Source organism: Callithrix jacchus, chromosome 14 (genome assembly GCF_049354715.1).
Source record: "Callithrix jacchus isolate 240 chromosome 14, calJac240_pri, whole genome shotgun sequence".
In the NCBI taxonomy this organism is placed as follows: Eukaryota; Metazoa; Chordata; class Mammalia; order Primates; family Cebidae; genus Callithrix; species Callithrix jacchus.
Genome location: NC_133515.1, coordinates 88,107,582 through 88,127,688, shown reverse-complemented (window position 1 = coordinate 88,127,688; position 20,107 = coordinate 88,107,582). Strand labels below are relative to the sequence as shown.

The 20,107-nt window shown below is 43.1% G+C and overlaps 1 protein-coding gene across 5 annotated transcripts in view; it reads left to right on the top strand.

The window, feature by feature from the left end:
* DPYSL5 (dihydropyrimidinase like 5) overlaps positions 1 to 20,107 on the top strand; it is a 97,619-nt gene that overhangs the window by 41,835 nt on the left and 35,677 nt on the right. For all 5 annotated transcript variants that reach the window (XM_054244385.2, XM_017964484.4, XM_035273584.3 and 2 more), the window contains exon 2: positions 4,713 to 4,977. In XM_054244385.2, coding sequence (XP_054100360.1) covers positions 4,717 to 4,977 — 261 coding nt within the window. In that variant the 5' untranslated portion in view covers positions 4,713 to 4,716. The remainder of the gene's footprint in view (positions 1 to 4,712; positions 4,978 to 20,107) is intronic.

Genomic DNA, 20,107 nt, shown 5'->3' with positions numbered 1-20,107 from the left:
CTGGACACAGCCTTCCCAGAACTTGCCTGGTGGCAAGACAAAGTTAAATGATGAGGATGAGAGAAAATATGTTGCTTCCTTTGTTCTGTTCACTGTAATTAGCTGTGTTAGGAAAACTGAGCCTTATCCTAGACATAGAGTTGCCAAACATCCCGGAAAATAAGTATGGAATTCATCTGCTTCTCACTGCTTTAAACCATTTTGATTGTGTTAGAGTGCAACAAGTAGATGGAGCTATTTCATATATTCACCAGTTTTGAGTATTCTGTACTGGAAGCTTCAGGTGAGTGGGCAGATAAAAAGACGACTGATAGGACTGCCTTTGCGGACCCTACTCCACAGGTGGAGAGAGAACCTAGTGCCCTGAAGGCAATCGATCTAGTGAAGGCACAAAGAGAGTCAGAGAAAACCTTTCAGAAAAGAGGACAATGAGGCCCTGAAGAATGAGAAATTTACTGCATATAAAAGTGGGCTTTATTTGACCTCAGGGACATACTGCAATGGCATACTGCTGGTCAGAGTTTGTCCTATATTTTCTAAGCCTAAATGTAAATATTTTCTCTTCAGATACCTAAGGGTCAAGAGAGTTGCATATCATTATTATTATAAATCCTTATTATAAATAACATTATAAATATAATGGTTTTATACAATTATATCATTTATGTTATAAACAAATCCTTATTATAATTTCTTATTTATTTTGGATACTAACCAAAGTGAGCCCCTGGATGTAATTTTAAGCAACTCACCATGACTACGGCTATCTAAACTGCCCTCAGCACTGGCCCCATTTCCTATGTGCACCCCATTTCACTTCTCGGGTCCCTGTAGCGGCTTCACCACATCCACATTCTCCTCAAATCCACTCACTCTGTACTGTTCCCACGAGCTCTGAGCCCCCAGCTTTGCAGAGCAGAGAGAATGCAAACTCACTTGTATGCCTATCTCTTTTGCACCTGCACATCTCCTCCTCCTACAAGCCTTTGATCTTAACCTCTCTGTATATCTTTCCTCTTTTGTGAGGTGGCGGTAATAATACCTTCCCCACAGGACTGTTGGAGGGATCTAATTAAGCAAGCCATGTAAATTGACAAGTGAGGGCCTTGTTTGTTGAGGCCTTCTGTTAATGATGGTCGCCATTCTATGCTACCTCCTTCAGGAGTTCACATCATAAATAGTCCCTTAATCTCTTATAATTTTAATCTCTCTCGGCTCCTTCTTCATTTCCTGAAAAATATTAGTTCTAAAATTGATACTTTCCCTCAGCCATCCTCCTTGGGCCATTTCTAGGCTTTCTTTACTCACAGAGATCTTGATGGCCATATATGCAGTTTCCACAAACTTGTTTTCAATAAGAGTTCATCAAAGACTCACTGATTTCCAAAGCAGAGGTCAAGATCTTCTGTGGTCCTTGCCCCACTTCACCGCATGGCCACATTTAAAATGCTAAGAGAAGGGAGCTCTGCAGAGGCAGGAGTAGTCAGTGGTGTCAAATGCAGCTACTTTATGCATTATCCATTTTGAGTCAATTTTTACATAAGATTTTAGGTTTAAATTGAGGCTGGGTTTTGGCCTGTGGATATCCAACATTATTTATTGAAAAGACTGTCTTCTCTTCATTGAATTGCTTTTGCATCTTTGTCAAAAATCAGTTTACCATAGCTGTCAAGATCATGCAGTCTTGATTACTATAGCTACATAATAAGTCTTGGAATCAAGTAGACTGATTCCTCTGACTTTATTCTTTGTGAAAGTTGCTTTAGCTGTTCTTGTTCCTTTGCCAATCAACATACATTTTGAAAATAATATACAATAGATTTTTGCTGGGATTTTAACAGGAATTGCATTAAACATGTATGTCAATTTGGGAAGAACTGAGACTATGTTGAGTCTTCCAATCCATGAACATGGTATGTTTCTCCACTTACTTAGATTGTCTTTGATTTATTTCGTTGACATTTTGTAGTTTTCAGCAAACAAGTCCTATATGTGTTTTTTTCTTTTTTTTTTAATATTGACAGATAAAGTTGTATGTATTTGTTGTGTACAAGATGATGTTTTAAAGCACATATGCATTGTGGAATGACTAACTCCAGTTTATTAACATATGCATTACCTCATATAATGAGAGGTTAGAACACTTGATATCCACCATCAAAACATTTTTCAAGAATACAATGTTATTATTAACTATAGTCACCATACTGTACAATAGATCTCTTGAACTTATCTAACTGAAATTTTATATCCTTTGACCAACATTTCCCCAACTCCTTTCTACCCCAGTCACTCCAGGCACTGGTAACCATCATTCTGTTCTCTACTTCTATGGATCAACTTTTTTTGATTCCACCTAGGAGTAAGAGCATGTGGTATTTATCTTTCTGTGCCTGGCTTATTTTACTTAACCTAATGTTCTCCAGATTTATCCAAGTTGTTACACAGGACAGGGCTTCCCCCTTTTTTATGGCTGAGCAGTATTCTATTGTGTATATATACATTTTTTTCATCCATTCATCCTTTGATGGACACTTAGGTTGATTCCATATATTGGCTATTGTGAATAATACTGCAGTAAACAAGGAAATGCAGATATCTCCTTGACATACTGATTTCATTTCCCTTGGATATATACCCAGTAGTGGGATTGCTGGATCATATGGTAGTTCTATTTTTAAGTTTTTAAGGAATCTCTATACTGATTTCCATAATGTACTAATTTACATTTCCACCAACAGTGTACAAGGGTTCCCTTTTCTCCACATCCTTGCCAACACTTGCTATCTTTCATCTTTTTGAAAATAGTTATTCTGACAGGTGTGAAGTGATGATCTCATTGTCATTTTGACTTGTACTTCCCTGATGATTAGTGATATTGAACATTTTTTGATAAATCTATTGGCCATTTGTATGTCTTCTGATAAATGTCTATTCAGGTTTTTTTGCCCATTTTTAAATTGAGTTGTTTTCTTGCTGTTGGGGTCTTTCAATTATTTATTTTAGATATTAACCTCTTCTCAGATGTGTAGTTAACAAATATTTTCTCTCATTCTATAGGTTTTCTCTTTGCTGTTGATTGTTTCCTTTGTTGTATAGAAACTTTTTAGTTTGATGCAATCCCATTTGTCTATCTTTGCTTTTGTCTTCTGTTCCTATATATGTTTTCTTAAGGTTTATGTCTATTTCACTTTTTCTGAGTGTCCATGTGCTCATTGCTAGTGTATAGAAAAAAGTAGCCTTTTGTACATTGATCTTTTAACTTGTGACCTTGCTAAACTGATTTATTTGTTCTAGGAGATTTTTTTTGGTAGATTCCTTGGGATATTTTTATCTGGATCATCATGTCATCTGCAACTAGGGACAGTTATGTTTTTTCCTTTTCAATCTATATGCCATTTTTTTTTTCATTTTGTTTTATTATAGTGCTGGCTAGAATAACCTATGTTGACTAGCAGTGGCAAAAGTAGACATCCTTGCCTCATTCTGAATTGTAAGGGGAAGTATTTAGCCATTTGCCATTAAATCTGATGTTAGCTGTAGGTTTTTTGTAGATGTTCTTTATCAAGTTGAGGAAGCTACCCTCACTCCCTACTTTTCTGAGAGTTTTTATCATGAATGGGTTTTGAATTTTGTCAAATGCTTTTTCTCCATCAGTTGATATGATTTTGTAATTTTTTTCTTCCTTAGCTTACTAAGATGGTGGATTACATTGATTGTTTTTCAAATATTGAACCAGCCTTGCATTTTTTGAATAAACCCTATTTATGTGATGTCTAATGCTTTTTATGTGTTGCTGAATTCTATTTGCAAATATTTTGTTAAAATTTTTTAATATCTATATTAATGAAAGATATTGCTCTGTAGTTTTCTTTTTGTAGTGTCTTTGGTTTTTGGTATCAGGTCAATATTGGCTTCATAAAATGAATTTGGAAGGGTTTCCTTCTCTTCCATTTTCTGGATGAGATTGGTATTAATTCTTCTTTAAATGTTTGGAAGAGTTCTCCAGCTTTTAAAAACTGTTGATGCTGGGGACACAATCTGGCCCAAATAAACCTGAATCTCTGGGGGTGGGGCTTGGGCATAGGTAGTTGTCAAAAGCTACCCAGGTGAGCTTAATATGCAGCTAGCTGTGGAACTAAGTGTTGGTTCTGGACTTCTTGAAGCCAACATAGAAGCGTGAAGGAAGTAGAATCCATCTGAGGAATGTCATGAATTAAACAGCTGTGAGGCTTGGAGAGTTCAGCTCTGAGAGACACCCCCGGAGGCACTGGTGTTTTCAGGATACCATGCAGTGTAAGGGAGACATTGGTTGTATAAGACATGTGGGTTCGACTTGGCTGCTTGATAGCCATAAATTCCTTAGTAATTTCTGCTTTCTCATCTGTAAAATGTGACTCCTTGGGTTGTTTTGAGGATAAAATGAGATAGTAGATGTAAAAATGCTTTGGGACTCACAGCCTTTTGGGAAAGTAAAAAAAATGATGTTTCTATAGGCCCCAGCTTCTCCCTTAACTGCCACTGTGTCCAGATTCCTAATAAGTCCCTCTGGGAAGCCAGTGGGAGGCTTGTGACTCCTGCTGGCTATAGGGGAAACGTCCTCTTCTCTGCTTACTTACCCTGACCATGGAGTTTGGGCTCTGATAGGAGGGATGGGGCCCTGGAAACAGTGAGAAAGGACTTTGACCTTGACCGTGCTCACCTTCTTTTAGGAACATGCTTGCCAACTCAGCCAGTGTGAGGATCCTCATCAAGGGAGGCAAGGTGGTAAATGATGACTGCACCCACGAGGCTGACGTCTACATTGAGAATGGCATCATCCAGCAGGTGGGCCGCGAGCTCATGATCCCTGGCGGGGCCAAGGTGATTGATGCCACAGGAAAACTGGTGATCCCAGGTGGCATTGACACCAGCACCCACTTCCACCAGACCTTCATGAATGCCACGTGCGTGGACGACTTCTACCATGGGACCAAGGTAATGCTCCTGTTTGCCAAAGGTGGCTTCCTCTTTGGCTCTTTCATTCTGCTTCTGGGGCTGCTCCGGACTAGACTCGTGTGAACCAGGTGCTCCCAGGGTATTGCTGGCAGAAGAAGGGTGTGTCAGCGGCCACTATAGCAACTGGAATAGGGCTTTCCAGCTTCATGTCACAGATTTCCATAATTACAGAAAAGAAGGCATATAGGCCTGTTTTGCTAATCATATCATTTACCCAAGTACCCAGACTGAGAACCAATTTTGTTTTTATATTTTTATGTGATGTAATACAAAGCTAGAGGAAGAAGAGAATAAGCTGGTGGTTGTTATTGTGTCGGGGAGTGGGTTGGTCTGATGGACATCTTTATTATGATAAACTGAATTAAATCCCCTAAGACTAAAAGACAAATATGCCTCTTCTAGATGATGAGACAGCTTCTATTACCTCCCGTAGCTTGTTTGTTATTTTAAAAAAACAACTGGAAAATTGCTGGTGGTGGGTTCTCTTTTCAGAGTGAGTTACCCTGGACAATATTTAACACTTACTGAGCTGGACCTGAGCTACTGTAAGTTCCTAAATGCCGAATACAAAAATTCAGAAGAAAACCTAGGAGCAGACTACATTCTGCAAAAAGAGCCATGAATGGGCTTTTTTGCCCTTCCTACGTGCTCCAGAAACCTCTGTCATTGCTGTCATCCCTCTTCCTTGTGATTTTCTATCTCATGCTGGCCTCTTCCCGGACATCAAACTGTGGGCTCCTTGAGGGCAAGACCTGACCATTTTCCTCTGCTGTCCCAGAGTCTGGACTGACCTGGAACTAGAGTAGCTGTCTTGTAAGTGTGCAGGCAGAGCCCAGTCCTGGGAACACAGCTTGAAAGGCCATCCCCACCTCAGGCAGATGGCCCTTAAGGTGTCCTTGAGGACATGCCCCCTTCCCAATCTAGGGGCTGCAGACCAGACCCTGGGAAGGCTGGACTATGTGGAGTCACAGTAGCCATTGCCCAGCTGTGTTGAGGCAAGGATGCTCCCTGGCCTAATCCTCTGGCATCAGGGCAACACCTGCTCACCCTAGCCAAGCCCAGGGAAGAGAGGTGGTAGGCAGACCCTCCCTGCTTCTGAGAATTCCCCCAGACCCTGCAAATGATGTTTTGATTATGAAATGGGGAGCCCTATCCTCATAAACTCAGGGTCCTCTTGCAGGTTGCCTGGTGACAGTCGGGACCTTTCTGAAGTAAGTGACATATCTAGCTCACCATCCTCATGCACCGGGCCAGGGGGCAAGGCCTGTGGTTATTGTCATTTTCACTGAAGTATAGCGTATATACAGAGAAGTGCAGAAATTTTAAGTACACAGAATTGCCACAGTTGAATACACTTGTAACCAGCTCCCAAGTCAAGACACCAAATTTTACCAGCACCCAGAAGCTCCTCCAGTCACAGGTCCCCACCAGGGATAACCACTATCCTGACTTCTAATGGGCTTTTTAAAATAACAGCTTCATTGAGATATAATTCACATGTCATACAATTCACGTATTTAAAGTGTATAAGTCAATGGTTTTGGTATATTTATTACAGCTTGGTTTTGTCTGTCTATGTAGATGAAATGAAGCAGTATGAACCTTTGCATTGGCTTCTTTTGCTCAGAAATTGACAAATTCATTCACTTTCATTGCTTAATACTATTCCACTGCATAATATACCACATAGCAACTATCTGTCAGTGGGTATTTGGGTCATTGCTTGTTTGAGGCTGTTACAAACATTGTCACTATGAACATGTTCTTGTACATGTCTTCAGCAAACATGCCTGTATACATTTTGTTGGGCATCTACTCCTAGGAATGGAATTGCAGGGTCCATAGGGTACACGTATGTTCAGCTTTAATAGGTAATGCCAAATAGTTTTCCAGGCTGGTTGTAACAATTTATGCTCCCAGCAGTAGCGTAAGAGAGGCCACAGTTTTTAACATTGACATCGCCAGTCCATGCTGGGGTCCATTCTGTGGTATGCTCAGGCCTTGCACTAAAAATGCACCTTCCTAGTTACTGTCCCTGTTTTGGGGAGTCCTTTAGGGCAGGGTCAGGTGCCATACTGTCACTATGCTGTCTAATAGCCTCACGGAGGGCAGACTGGCCTCCTTTGTCTCATTTTTCACATCGTCATCTGCTGAGGCCTCATTAGATAAGAGTGACTGCTTTTCCCCTGAGAGCCATCAGCTCTTTACAGCTGATGAAGAGCTCTGTACACATGTCTTAATGCAAGGTGGTGGGCAACTCTTGATCTTTTCTGCTTCTCATCCACACGAGCAGCTGCCTCCAGAAAACATCTAAAGGCTCCTGTGTGATGAAAGGCCCCAGATCTCCCATTTCTGCAGGTTTAGGCTGCCTCAGGAGCCCCGGTCCATGTCAGGCCCTAGTTGTAGGGAATTTAAGAGACCTAACTCTAAGCCACCTTGGCAGCTGGTGTTAAACTGACACTTTGTTATATCCATGCCCTAAGCACGATTGTAATTGTCCCTGTGCCCCAGCCCTTGCATTAAGCCTTTATTGTGGTGGCCTTATTCTACCTGGACTCCATTAGTAGATCTTGGCCAAGGTCCTGAAATTCCTGCCCCTGACCCCTCCACTCCACACCAGTATTTCTCCTTTACATTGTGGCTCCTGCAGCCTAATGGTGTGACTTCCCACTTTCTCTTGTTCCTGAAAATCTCCTGGGGAGAGAAAATGTTCTCCTACTGAAACACTGATGGGGATGGGTGGATTTAATTATCCACACCGCCTGTGGCACCCGTGCAGAGGCTGGGCACCATGATGGGCGCTGCTGACCCACTTAGTATGCTCTAAGAAAGGTTGATTCACTTTAAGCATCTGGGTTTATAATAGAACAGTAATCCCAAGGAAAATCTCACCCAAGCGATTAGCCAAGAAAGAAGGAGAGATCAAGTTGCATCTTTTTGTTCTTGTCAGACAGATCACAGTGCCCTGAACCCTGCACACAACCCCCCCTCCACTCCCCTGCTTGTTGATTTGGCAGCAGCAGCAGCCAGGACTAGAAAAACAAAACAGTTGAAAGCCTGGCCTTTCTGAGAACATCTGGGCCTCCATTGTACTTGGTCTCCAGGGATTTCTCTCCAGCACTTCTTTAGCCCACGCCTCGCTGGCCCCTGCCTCTGAAAGAGGCTGTGGCAGGCTCTGCCTGGCTCCCCTGCTCACAGCCTGGTCACTTGACCCTCCTCCCTGCCCCAGGCACCACAACCCCCACACCCTACTACCTGTAGGCCCCACCCTCCCCAGACCCAGAACCAGGCTTTCCAGAAGGTTCCAGGACCACCTGCTTGCTAACAATACAGACCCCATTCTGGAAAGGAGGTTACCTCCGTGGGGTGGCAGGGGGAGAGGGAGTGAGGAGGGAGAGCCAGTGACACCAACTGTGTTCACAAAGGACCAGAAATTTAGTCTGGCTGAGAGGTCTCATATTATTATTCTGCTTAAGCAGATGTTGCACTTAGTCTCTTTCATACATATCTAAGCATTGCAGAGTAAAGAATGTTCTTACAGACTCTTGAGCTTCACCTACCAATGTTTCTCTAGGGCCAGGTGAAATCATCAGAATCAGGTTTTTAAAGCTATGGGCATTCACAAGCAAACCAGGTATGTGGCAAAATAAAAATAAAAACAGGTTTCAGCCCCTCACTAAGATACTGATAGAGAGGGCAGACATGTGCAACTGAACAAGCTTCCTATGTATTTTCTGCCTCCCTCTCCCCCAAAAATATTTTAAGAATCGCTGTTTAGGCCAGTGATTTTCACCCTGTGGAAGCAAATTACATTAGAACTGTCAGGCCTATAAACCAGAGCAGCTCCATCTTAAATAGGGGCTGGGTAAAATGAGACTAAGACCTACTAGGCTGCATGCCCAGACAGTGAAGGCACTCTAAGTCATAAGATGAGGTAGGAGGTCGGCACAAGATACAGGTCATAAAGACCATGCTGATAAAATAGCTTGCAGTAAAGAAGCCGGCCAGGTCCCACCAATACCAAGATAGCCACAAGAAGAGACCTCTGGTTGTCCTTACTGCTACACTTCCACAAGCGCCATGACAGTTAATAAATGCCATGGCAACATCAGGAAGTTACCCTAGATGGTCTGAAAAAAGGAGGCATGAATAATCCACCTCTTGTTTAGCATATCATCAAGAAATGACCATAAAAATGGGCCCTGGGGCTGCTCTGTCTATGGAATAGCCATTCTTTTATTCCTCTGCTTTCTCTTTTTTTTTTTCTGAGATGGAGTCTTGCACTGTCACCCAGGCTGGAGTGCAAAGGCACTGCAACCTCTGCCTCCTGGGTTCACAGGATTCTCCCACCTCAGCCTCCCGAGTAGCTGGGATGACAGGCACACACCACCACACCTGACTAATTTTTTTGTATTTTTAGTAGAGATGGAGTTTCACTATGTTGGCCAGACTGATCTTGAACTCCTGACCTTGTGATCCTCCTGCCTCAGCCTCCCAAATATTATTCTTCTTTCTTAATAAACTTGCTTTTGCTTTGCACTCTAAACTTGCCCTGAATTCTTTCTTGCACAAAATCCAAAAACTCTCTCTTGGGGTCTGGATAGGGACCACTTTCCTGTAATAGAACCACTTGGGGAATTTTTGAAAGATCAAGTGTCCAGTCTCCAGCCCAGACCAGTTAACTCAATGCCTCTAAGTCTGTGTCCTCCCCATCATCCCTGGTGATTATGAGGAACTTTGAGGGGTTTTAAGTGGCACAGGCTGTACTCCTGTTGCCCGTCTGACCCTGACTTGTGAGCCAGGGCTGACATCCAAATTCCCCAAGCCTTGGGGAAGCTTGGGCCTGTCTCGTGTGTGTGTGTGTGTGTGTGTGTGTGTGTGTGTGTGTGTGTGTGTGTGTGTGTTTGAGATGGAGTCACCTAGGCTGCAGTGCAGTGGCATGATCTTGGCTCACTGCAACCTCTGCCTTACAGATTCAAGCATTTCTCCTGCCTCAGCCTCCTGAGTAGCTGGGATTATGGGCATGCACCACCACGCCAGACTAATTTTTGTGTTTTTAGTAGAAACAGGGTTTCACCATATTGGCCAGGTTGGTTTCGAACTCCTGACCTCATGAGCCACCGAGGCCTGTCTTGTTTTGACCTTGCTGGTCTTTCTTATTTGTTTGTCTCTTTCTATTCACATTGCAGTATCCCCTGGTTGGGCTCCCACACCCCAGCCCAGGGCCCAGAGCTTCTGTGCTTGTTAAGCTCCCTAGCCTGGTGTCCTGCCCTCTTGTCTGTACCTATGGCAATAATCAGTGAGAGAGAAGTTGGCAGTGGCAGAGATGCCATCAAACAGAAGTCCACTTGGGGCTGGCCCTCTTCTCTGAGGGTCCAGAGACTCCCTCTTGTCTGCGCCAGAGGCTATCCAGTCCCAAAGACAGCTTCCCACCAACTCAGAATTAGCATCGAGGAATCTTACAGGCAGCCTGTGAGGGAAGCCAAATCCTAACCAAGAGTGCTTGTGCAGCATGGGACCAGCCTAGGGAACAGCTGGTAGCGCAGGTTAGGGTGGCCTGCCACCCTCCACCCCCATGAAGGATTCTGCCCCTCCCTGCCCTTTCACTGCAGAGGACTGGACCCCAGCTGGTAGGGCTCTGAGGGTATGCCCCACTAGGACATAAATGAATTCCCACTGGTCCCCAGCCCTGCCAGCTTCCTTACCAAGGATCCCATTTGTCCACTTGGCAGGTTGCTTTTGCTACTTTTGTCTTCAAAATGTGCTCTTATGGAATGAAGCCTATAAATGCTGCTCACTTCCTTTCTTCCTTTTCTTCAACTCCAGTATCCTGTTTCTGTTAAATGCTGGCCAGAATTTTGTTCCCATCTTTTAGTTCTGCAATGACACTTCCTGCTCGTGGGGATCCAGACTCATAGGTCTTGCTTATTAATTGATGTTCTCAGGTTCACACATCTCTCCATCCCTGTAAGAAGCTGGATGGCACCTTAGAAATCATCTAGTCCCATCTACCCACTGATAGGAGACCCAGAGAGAATGCATGAACCTGCCAGGTGCTGTGACTTACGCCTATAATCCCAGCACTTTGGGAGGCCAAGTAGTGAGGACCACTTGAGCCCAGGAGTTTGAGAACAGCCTGGGAAACATGGCAAAACTCCATCTCTGCAAAAATTAGCCAGGCACGAAGGTGTAGACTTCTAGTCCCAGCTACTCAGGAGGCTGAGTGGGGAGGATCACCTGAGCCCAGGAAAGTCAAGGCTGCAGTGAGCTGTGATTGCTCCACTGCACTCCAGCCTGGTGACAGAGGTTGGCCCTGTCTCAAAACAAAAACAAGAACAGGAGTTTGAGGATACATGAGTAGCCCAAGTCCCAGGGCCAGTTGGACCAGAAGGCAGGTTTCTAAGCCTTTCGCCACCGCATTCTGGGCCTCCTGAGACCACACAACTGAACACTTACTGCTTTCAGCCTGTGACCTCTTGGTTGGCTGCATGCAGATATTTCTCTTGCTACTCTATGGCCCCAAATTTCCTTGGACCAGATGAGAGTGTCTCAGAATGGACACACATCAGGCAGGCAGCTAAGTGAACTCTCTGCCTGCCCAAGACAGTAGCTTTATGAAATGCCACTCCTCCCTGCAGGAATAACTGATGTCATTGCTTTAGAGCTGAACAGTTTTTACTATGTATAAATGGTGGTTGTAAGGATTAGATCAGATGATGCATAACAAATGCTTCACAGTGCCTGACACAGAATACACATAAAATAAATGTTAGCCCCCATGCTGGGACTATCTGCTTTCACCCCAGGCTCTTTTCTTCCAGTTTCTTGAGAACTGGCTTTGGCTTCATGATGAAATTGTTCTACTGTGCACCGAGTGCCCGTGCTACCTGTGTCCCTGGGCTTGGCCAGTCGGCACCCTGGCAAGCCTTCTCTGGGAATCGGCCCTCACCTCCCAGCTTGTTTTCTGTGCCTGTTCTTCCTGCTGCCCCACCACCACCTCGCCTAGCTGTGGGGGATTAGCATAGCTGGGCGGCTCCTCTCTCTACTTTCTTCTGTGACTCACCTATAGGCTGTAAAAAGCCCTGTGAAGTCTACATGAAGTGACTTCCCCTCTCCTGCCATCTGGAGGACATCCCTTCTGCCCCCTCCATCGATATCTAGTCTGCTTATAGGGGATATATTAGTTTTCTGCTGTGTAACTAATTGCTTCAAACTCAGCAACTTAAAACACCTATTTATTAACTCCCAGTTCTGCAGGTAGAAGTCTGGGCACAGCACAGCTAGGTCCTCAGCTAACAGCCTTGCAAGCCGCCATCCAGGTGTTAGTTGGTCTGCATTCTCATCTTGGGTCCAGGGTTCTCTGCCAAGCTCGTGTAGTTGTGGCAGAATTCTATTTCTTGAAGCTCAAGGACTGAGGTCCCTGTTTCCTTGCTGGCTCTCAGCCTGGGGCAGGTCTCAGCACCTGGAGGCTGCCAGCACACCTTGCCACTTTCCCCTTCCATCTTCAAAGCCAGAAATAGACTCACCTCAAGTCTCTTTCCTGTTTAAAAATCTCTGACCAGAATCTCTTCCACCAGAAAGAAACCCATACCTTTTACGAGCTCACTTGATTAGCCCAGAACCACTGAGGATAATCTCCTTTTTTGCAAAGTCAGCTGTGCCATAAAATATAACCTAGTCATGGGTACTTTTTCCAATTTTATTCACAAGATTTCTCCCACATTCAGTGAGAGGCAGTCATACAGGGGTGTGGATCACTGTGGGTCATCTTAGAATTCTGCCTACCCCAGGGAGTCACATGCAAGAAACATGGCTATCCTATAGACGTTTTGCCCTAGTACATCTCCACGCCACCAATTTTGCTTAAACTACTTAAATCATTATTTACTTATTCATTTTAGAGATAAGGTCTGGCTCTGTCACCCAGGCTGGACTCTAGTGGCGTGATCATAGCTCACTGCAGCATCAACCAGCTGGGTTCAAGCAGTACTCCCATGTAACTGGAACTACAGGCATATGCCACCATGCCCAGCTGAGTTTTCTATTTTCATTTTTTGTAGAGATTGGATCTTGCTATATTGCCTAGGCTGGTCTTGAACTCTTGGCTTCAAGCAATCCTCCAGCCTCGGCCTCCCAAAGTGCTAGGATTACAGGTGTCAGCCATCATGCTTGGCCTACCTAAACCTTTTTAAGACTCCACATTTACATTTCAATTTTATTTATTTATTTATTTATTAGACAGAGTCTTGCTCTGTCGCCCAGGCTGGAGTGCAGTGGTGCGATCTCAGCTCACTGCAACCTCCACCTTCTGGGTTTAGGTTCTGAGACAGCAATTCTCCTGTCTCAGCCTCCCAAGTAGCTGGGAATACAGATACCCACTACCACACCAAGCTAATTTTTATATATTTAGTAGAGGTGGGGTTTCACCATATTGGTCAGGCTGATCTCAAACTCCTGACCTTGGGTGACCCACCAGCCTCAGCCTCCCAAAGTGCTGGGATTATAGGCGTGAGCCATCGCACCTGGCCCACATTTACATTTTTAAAATCAAAAATCACTTTGGCCCCCCTTCACCTCACAGCTCTCTCTATGCCTCATGCCCTGTCCCTGCAATGGCTCCCTGTTGTCTAAGACATCAAGTTTGGATGTGTGCATCTTCCCCTGGGCAACCCCTGATCTGACCTTGCCCTCCCATTGACCCTTTGCCCTCCCTTCAACCCCTCATGGCCAGCTGCTCCTCACATGCACCGATCCATCAGGAAGGTGCCCCCATGGACATCCCATGCTGCCTGTTGCTGTCCCTCTCCACCCCTGCACAGAGCCCCTCGTCAAGGCGAACACCCTCTCCTTGTATTCCTTCTCCAGCTAACCTTGCTCCAGGACGTCACTTTCTTCTCACCAGCAGAAATAATTTGTCATCCTGGGGCTTTCAAATTGTTTACTGTGTTAAATTTGTTTCTCAGCAAGATTGAAGACCCTTTGAAGAGCAGAGACTAGGATTTAACTTGCTGTAGAACTCACATAGTCCTAACAGTGTCATCAACATCAAAGAAATGGATGTCAGCATGGAGTGGGAGTTATCAGCACAGACTGGGGCTGTGAATGCTAGAGTTTGAATTTCAGCTCCACATTCACTTGCTGTGTAATGTGGGCAAATTAATCTCTCTGTCCCTCCATTTTCTTATCTGGAAAGTGGAGATTATAATGGTTCTTTATAAGTCCTAAGTTATTATTTATAAAGAACTTGGTGCTTATTAAGCATTATGTGAGTGTTTGTTAAATAAATAAATAGATCATGTTGATCAAAGTCAGACCCCTTAAAAATCCACATGTACTACAGTTTCCTCAGGAGCATACATATTGAACAGTTAAGCATCAAATAGAAGCTAAAAGAATTGGATTTCATTCCTACAGTCAGAATTTCTGTGTGTGTTTTAGATTTCGAACGGAGCCTGATAGTAATAGTGATAAATTCTAATTAATTTTCTCTCTTCTCTTTCTCTTAAAGGCAGAAATAGCCAGTAATAAACTCTGCAGGTATCAGGAGCTATTTAAAGATGTCCTGTTTTAGACCAGCTACTTGCTTAACAAAACCTTGCTGGCAACTTTCATTCTACGTGTACACTAATTGGCAGGCCAAAATGTAGGCCAGGTTGATCCTTCTTAGAGCTGATGTGAGTGAAGAGATCTATCGTTTTTTATAAATTTGCATTTCTAGTATTAGGAAAAAACTTCCTATGGTGACCAAGCACCTCCTCAACTTCTAAAACAGTGTTTTCAAAGAATTTATCAATGCAGATTATTGCATTTTTAAAACCTTTGATTCAGAATAAAATAAATACACCCTCTTTGATTGAGCCAAGTGTCCTGGAAATCTTTCATGTTTAGTACAAGAAGCTTTGCTTTATGCTCATGTCTGCTGGGGTTTACAAAAGGAAAAAAAGGAAGAAGAAAAATGTATACTCTATGTAAACTTGGGTGATACATATTACACATGAATGACATTTTCTTCCTTTTTTCTTCCTCTTTTTCTTTTCTTGAATTAAGATCATGTCTTTTTTAATATTTCAAAAAATGTTTGAATATGGCCTTTTCTCAGTTGGAAATATCTGTTCTCCCAAACCTCACGGAGGTCACCTTTGAAGTTGTCATATTCCTATGTTGAAAATTAGGGACGTATCTTGGAGTGGTTCATTTACAGGTGGAAATGTGCGTGGGTGCTGTATCCTTTCCCCTGGGTGCTTTCAGTCTCATTGTTCCCCGAGGTTATCACTGCAGCCAGCCACATTTTTCTCTCCTTCTAATGCTTTTTTATTTCTTACTGACTAAAACGGAAGCCCTGTAAGGATCTTTAATTAGTGACTAAATGAATATAAAACTGTGGGTCTACTATTTTAAGAACCTTCTCACTGACCATGGTTTCTCACTCATACTGCACACACATCACACATACCATCTTACACTCACCTTCACTCTCACACACACAATTATAGAGCTGGAAGTACCATTAGAGATTAATAAATCCTACCCCTACTCCATAAATAATTTTCCTGTTTAGACTTAAACTATCCACAGTATTCTCAATTAATATTTTAAAATAAAATTAAACAAGGTGGGGCTTGGTGGCTCACACCTGTAATCCCAAAGATTTGGGAGGCCAAGGCAAGAGGATCACTTGAAGCCAGGAGTTTAAGACCAGCCTGGGCAACATAGTGAGACCCCCAGCTCTACAAAAAATACAAAAATTAGCTGAGCATGATGGTGTCTGCCTGTAGTCCTAGCTACTAGGGAAGCTGAAGCAGGAGGATCACTTGAGCTCAGGAGTTTGAGGCTGCAGTGAGCTATGATCATGCCACTACACTCCAGTGACAGAGCAAGACCCCGTCTAAAAAAAGAAAAATAAATTGGTAAATGTTAGTGAACTCTACTCTTGGGAAGAGTATGTCTAGAAAGAAGAAGATCATGATTAGGTAACCTGGGAAGCCACCTTTTTTAAAAAAGCAACTTAATCGAGGTATAATTAATGTATGACAGGCTGCACATTTTAAAGTTTGGTACATTTTACATATACATATATCATGAAATCATCACAATATAATAAACATATCCATCATTCCTGAAAGTTTCTCTGTGTTCCTGTAATTTAACCCCTCCCTCACCCCAGGTTACCACTGTTTTCTATCACTATAGATTAATTTGCATTTTCTACCATTTCTATGTAAATGGAATAATGCAATATGCATTTTTTTTTGTCTGATTTCTTTCCCTCAGTATTATTAAGTTTTTGGCTGTTACAGATAAAGCTACCATGAACATTCATATACATGTATTTGTGTGGACATAGGCTTTTATTTCCCTTGGGTGATTACCTAGAAGTGGAATTTGTCTGTCGTATGGTAGGTCTACATTTAGCTTTTTAAGAAATTGCCAAACTGGTTTCCAGAGTGGTTGTAACAATTTTTTGTCCCATCAGTAGTCACTCCGTATAATTTCTACCACTTGTTGTGGCCAATTGTTTCAATTTTAGCCATTTTAATTGGTGTGTAGTGGTATCTCAGTGTGGCTTCAGTCTGCATTTCCTTAGTCACTAGTGTTGAATATCTTTACATGTGCTTATATACCTTCTATAGGTTTTTGGTGAATTGTCTGCTCACACATTTTACCCATGTTTTAATTGAGTTGTTGGCCTTTTAAAAATCTGATTGTAAGAGTTGTTTTCTTTTTTGTTTGTTTGAGATGGAGTCTCTCTCTGTTTCCCAGGCTGGAGTGCAGTGACACTATCTTGGCTCACTGCAACTTCCGCCTCCTGGGTTCAAGCAATTCTCCTTCCTCAACCTCCCAAGCTGGGATTACAGGCATCCACCACCACACCCAGATAATTTTTTGTATTTTTTTAGTAGAGACAGGCTTTCGCCATGTTGGGCAGGCTGGTCTTGAACTACTGACCTCAGGTGATCTACCCGCCTCAACCTCCCAAAGTGCTGGGATTATAGGCGTGAGTCTAATTACAAGTCATTTGTTAGATACATGTTTTACAAAATTTTCTCCCAGTCTGTTACTTACTTTTTCATTTTCTTAAGTCTTTTTTGAAGAGCAGTAGTTTTTAATTTTAAAGTCCAGTTTATCTGTTTTTTTCTACTTCATGCTTTGTGTGCTATAATCAAGAAATCTTTTCAGAATCCAAGGTCTCTAAGATTTTCTCCTATGTTTTCTTTTAGAAGTTTGTACATGCTTTTTGTGCTATAATCAAGAAATCTTTTCAGAATCCAAGGTCTCTAAGATTTTCTCCTATGTTTTAGAAGTTTGTAATTTTAGCTTCTACAGTTTGGTCTATGATCTGTTTTAAGTTAATTTTTATATATGGTATGTGGTAAGCATCTACGTTCAGTTTTTTTGCAAATGGCCATCCAATTGTTCCAGCGCCATTTGTTGAAAAGATTATCCCTTGTCAAAAATCAATTGACCATATGTGTGCCAGCCTATTTTTAGACTCTTCTCTTTTGATCTGTTTATCTATTTTTACACCAATACCACAGTCTCTTAATTATTATAACTTTACAGTAAGTTTTGAAAGCAGGCAGTGTAGGTCTCCCAACCCCAATCTTTTTCAAAGTTGTATGGCTATTCTACATCCTTAGAAGCAAATAGTTTATTGCAGGCTGCAAAGTAGAAACATAGAGATATGAATGCATTAACCAAGCACTTGATAAACATTCTCAGTCCTTAGCATCGTCCCTTTCTGTTTGCTAAAAGTTAGGAATTTTCTTTAAAATTGTCTCAAGTTATTTGGAGGGAAAAATCTATGACATGATTATAAATATTGATGTAAATATATGGTCTTCATATAATCCATGTCTAATTAAAAGTAAGTTACAACAACATCGGGGGAAGAGCTCACACTTCCTCTGCCTTAGATTTAGAGTTGGTAGAGAAGAGGGGTAGGCTGGGCGCTCCTGAGAGGACTAAATTGGGATTAAACTTTTCCTGGAATCAATCTAGCCACTGAGCCATCTCCCCCCGCCCCCCAGCCCCATCCCTTTCCTTCAGTCAGGTTTCCATTCTTTATAATATCCTTTGTTACCTTCAGACCTGGGCTCCAGCTTCTCTTTTCTGGTTTGGGGCCTTGATTCTCATGCTGTCAGGCAAAACACACCCCAGGACTTAAGTTTGGGAGACCACTTTGGCTCCCACTCTCTAATGCCTAGACTTAGTGGCCATCAAAGAGTATCTTTTTCCTAGCAGGTGGAAAATACAGTGCTCAAAATGAGGTGTGTTCAGCCCCTGAGGGGATCTGGGACCCCAGAACCCGAGCTGGTGCATGGCAGCACGTGGCTCTCACAAGAGCTAAGGTTAGGCATCCATCCCCCAACCTCTCTGCAATTGGGATGCACCTGAGCCATCAGGCCCCGACCTCAGGCCCACCCATCAGAGCACTTCCCACACCCGTTCATCACTTATTTTGATCTTTGAAGCCCCCTTAGGCAGATCTTATCATCCTTCCTTTACTGGAGGAAAGCAGGGCCCCAGAGAAACTTGCTAAGCTAATCAGGGAAGGAAAGGCCTGTCTACTGCCCACTGACTTACAGCCCCCATTCCTGGAAACCATGTTTCCAGGTGGGCCTTTCGGCAGCTTTACGGCACTGTCACCCTGTCACCCCTTAGGCTTTGGGATTAAAATGAGGGTCTTGCCACGTCGAGGCAGCTGAGGGATGGAGAAAGCGGAGTTACATGTGTTTTATTGCTCTCTGGCATCCATGGGTAGGCTGGATGTTTAATAAACATCGTCATGGCCTATTGGCCTATAAACGTCCCTTTTTGGGGTTAGAAGGGGCTTTGCTAAGGACATGGGTGACAAAGGGCCTCTCAGTGTGGCTCTGTTTCAGAGTGCCTCTCCGGAAGCTGGCAGCCACATTCCCTATGACACACAGCTCCTCTGAGGAGCCTCTCCAGTCTCCATGGAAACTGCATGTCTGGAGCCAGACGGCTCCGTACTGTGGCTTTGTATTAAACACAATGAATTTAAATTGGATGCTCGGCAGTGAAGATAATCATTCTGAATTAGAGAGAAGCCTGGAGCTCCTCATTTCATCATTTTAAATGTTGGCACAATTCTCAGTTTTCGCCCTGTAATTCAAGCCCAAGCCACACCTACCCCTCTGTTTCTAAGCTGCAGTTAGGTCCAATTTCACTTGGGTTTTTCTCCATCCTTTGAGGAATCTTGGAGCTGGGAAGCCCCTCTATCAGGCCAGGGCCTCTCTAGCATTGTGTAAAAGAAACCAGGGGGCTCTAGAGTCTGGGTGTGTGATTTTCTCAAGGCCTAGTTTTCTTACCTATAAAATGAGAAGAGTAATCCCTACCCTACGGAGGCATGTTAAAAAATTATTTATTGTGGTAAACTACATATAACATAAAATTTACAATTTCAAGTGTTTTTAGGTGTATAGTTCTATGGCATGAAGTACATTCGCATTGTTATGCGACCATCACCACTGTCCACCTCCAACACGTGGACAGTTTTCTTACCCAACTGGCTCTCTTTTGATGAGGCTGAGTGAATGAAAAGTTCCCATTAAACAATGATTCCCCATTCCTCCCTCCCCTAGTCCCTGGCAATCGCCATCTTATTTTCTGTCTCTGAATTTGATTACTTCAGGTCCCTCATATAAGTGGAACCATACTGTATTTGTTGTCCTGTGACTGGCTTATTTCACTTAGCATAAGGTCCTCAAGGCTTGTTCATGTTGCAGCTGTGTCAGAATGCCCTTCCTTTTCAAGGCTGAATAATACTTAATTGTACGTAGATACCACATTTTGCTTCTCCATTCATCTGTCTATGGATACTTGGGTGGTGTCCACCTTTTGGCTGCTGTGAATGCTCTGAACATGCTCTGTACAAATACCTGTTTGAGTTTCTGCTTTCTATCACTGAGTCATTTTTGAGAATCAAATAAGATAATGAATAAGAAGCACACTGCACATAGTAGGTTGTCAGTAAATGTTCTTTTCTTTCCTGAAAGCGTATCAAACCCAGGAGCTAATGCCACAGTGGCCTGAGGACTTCAGTGAGAATGATGTCACTTTTGCTAGCAGGCTGCTTCTGTATCCCTGG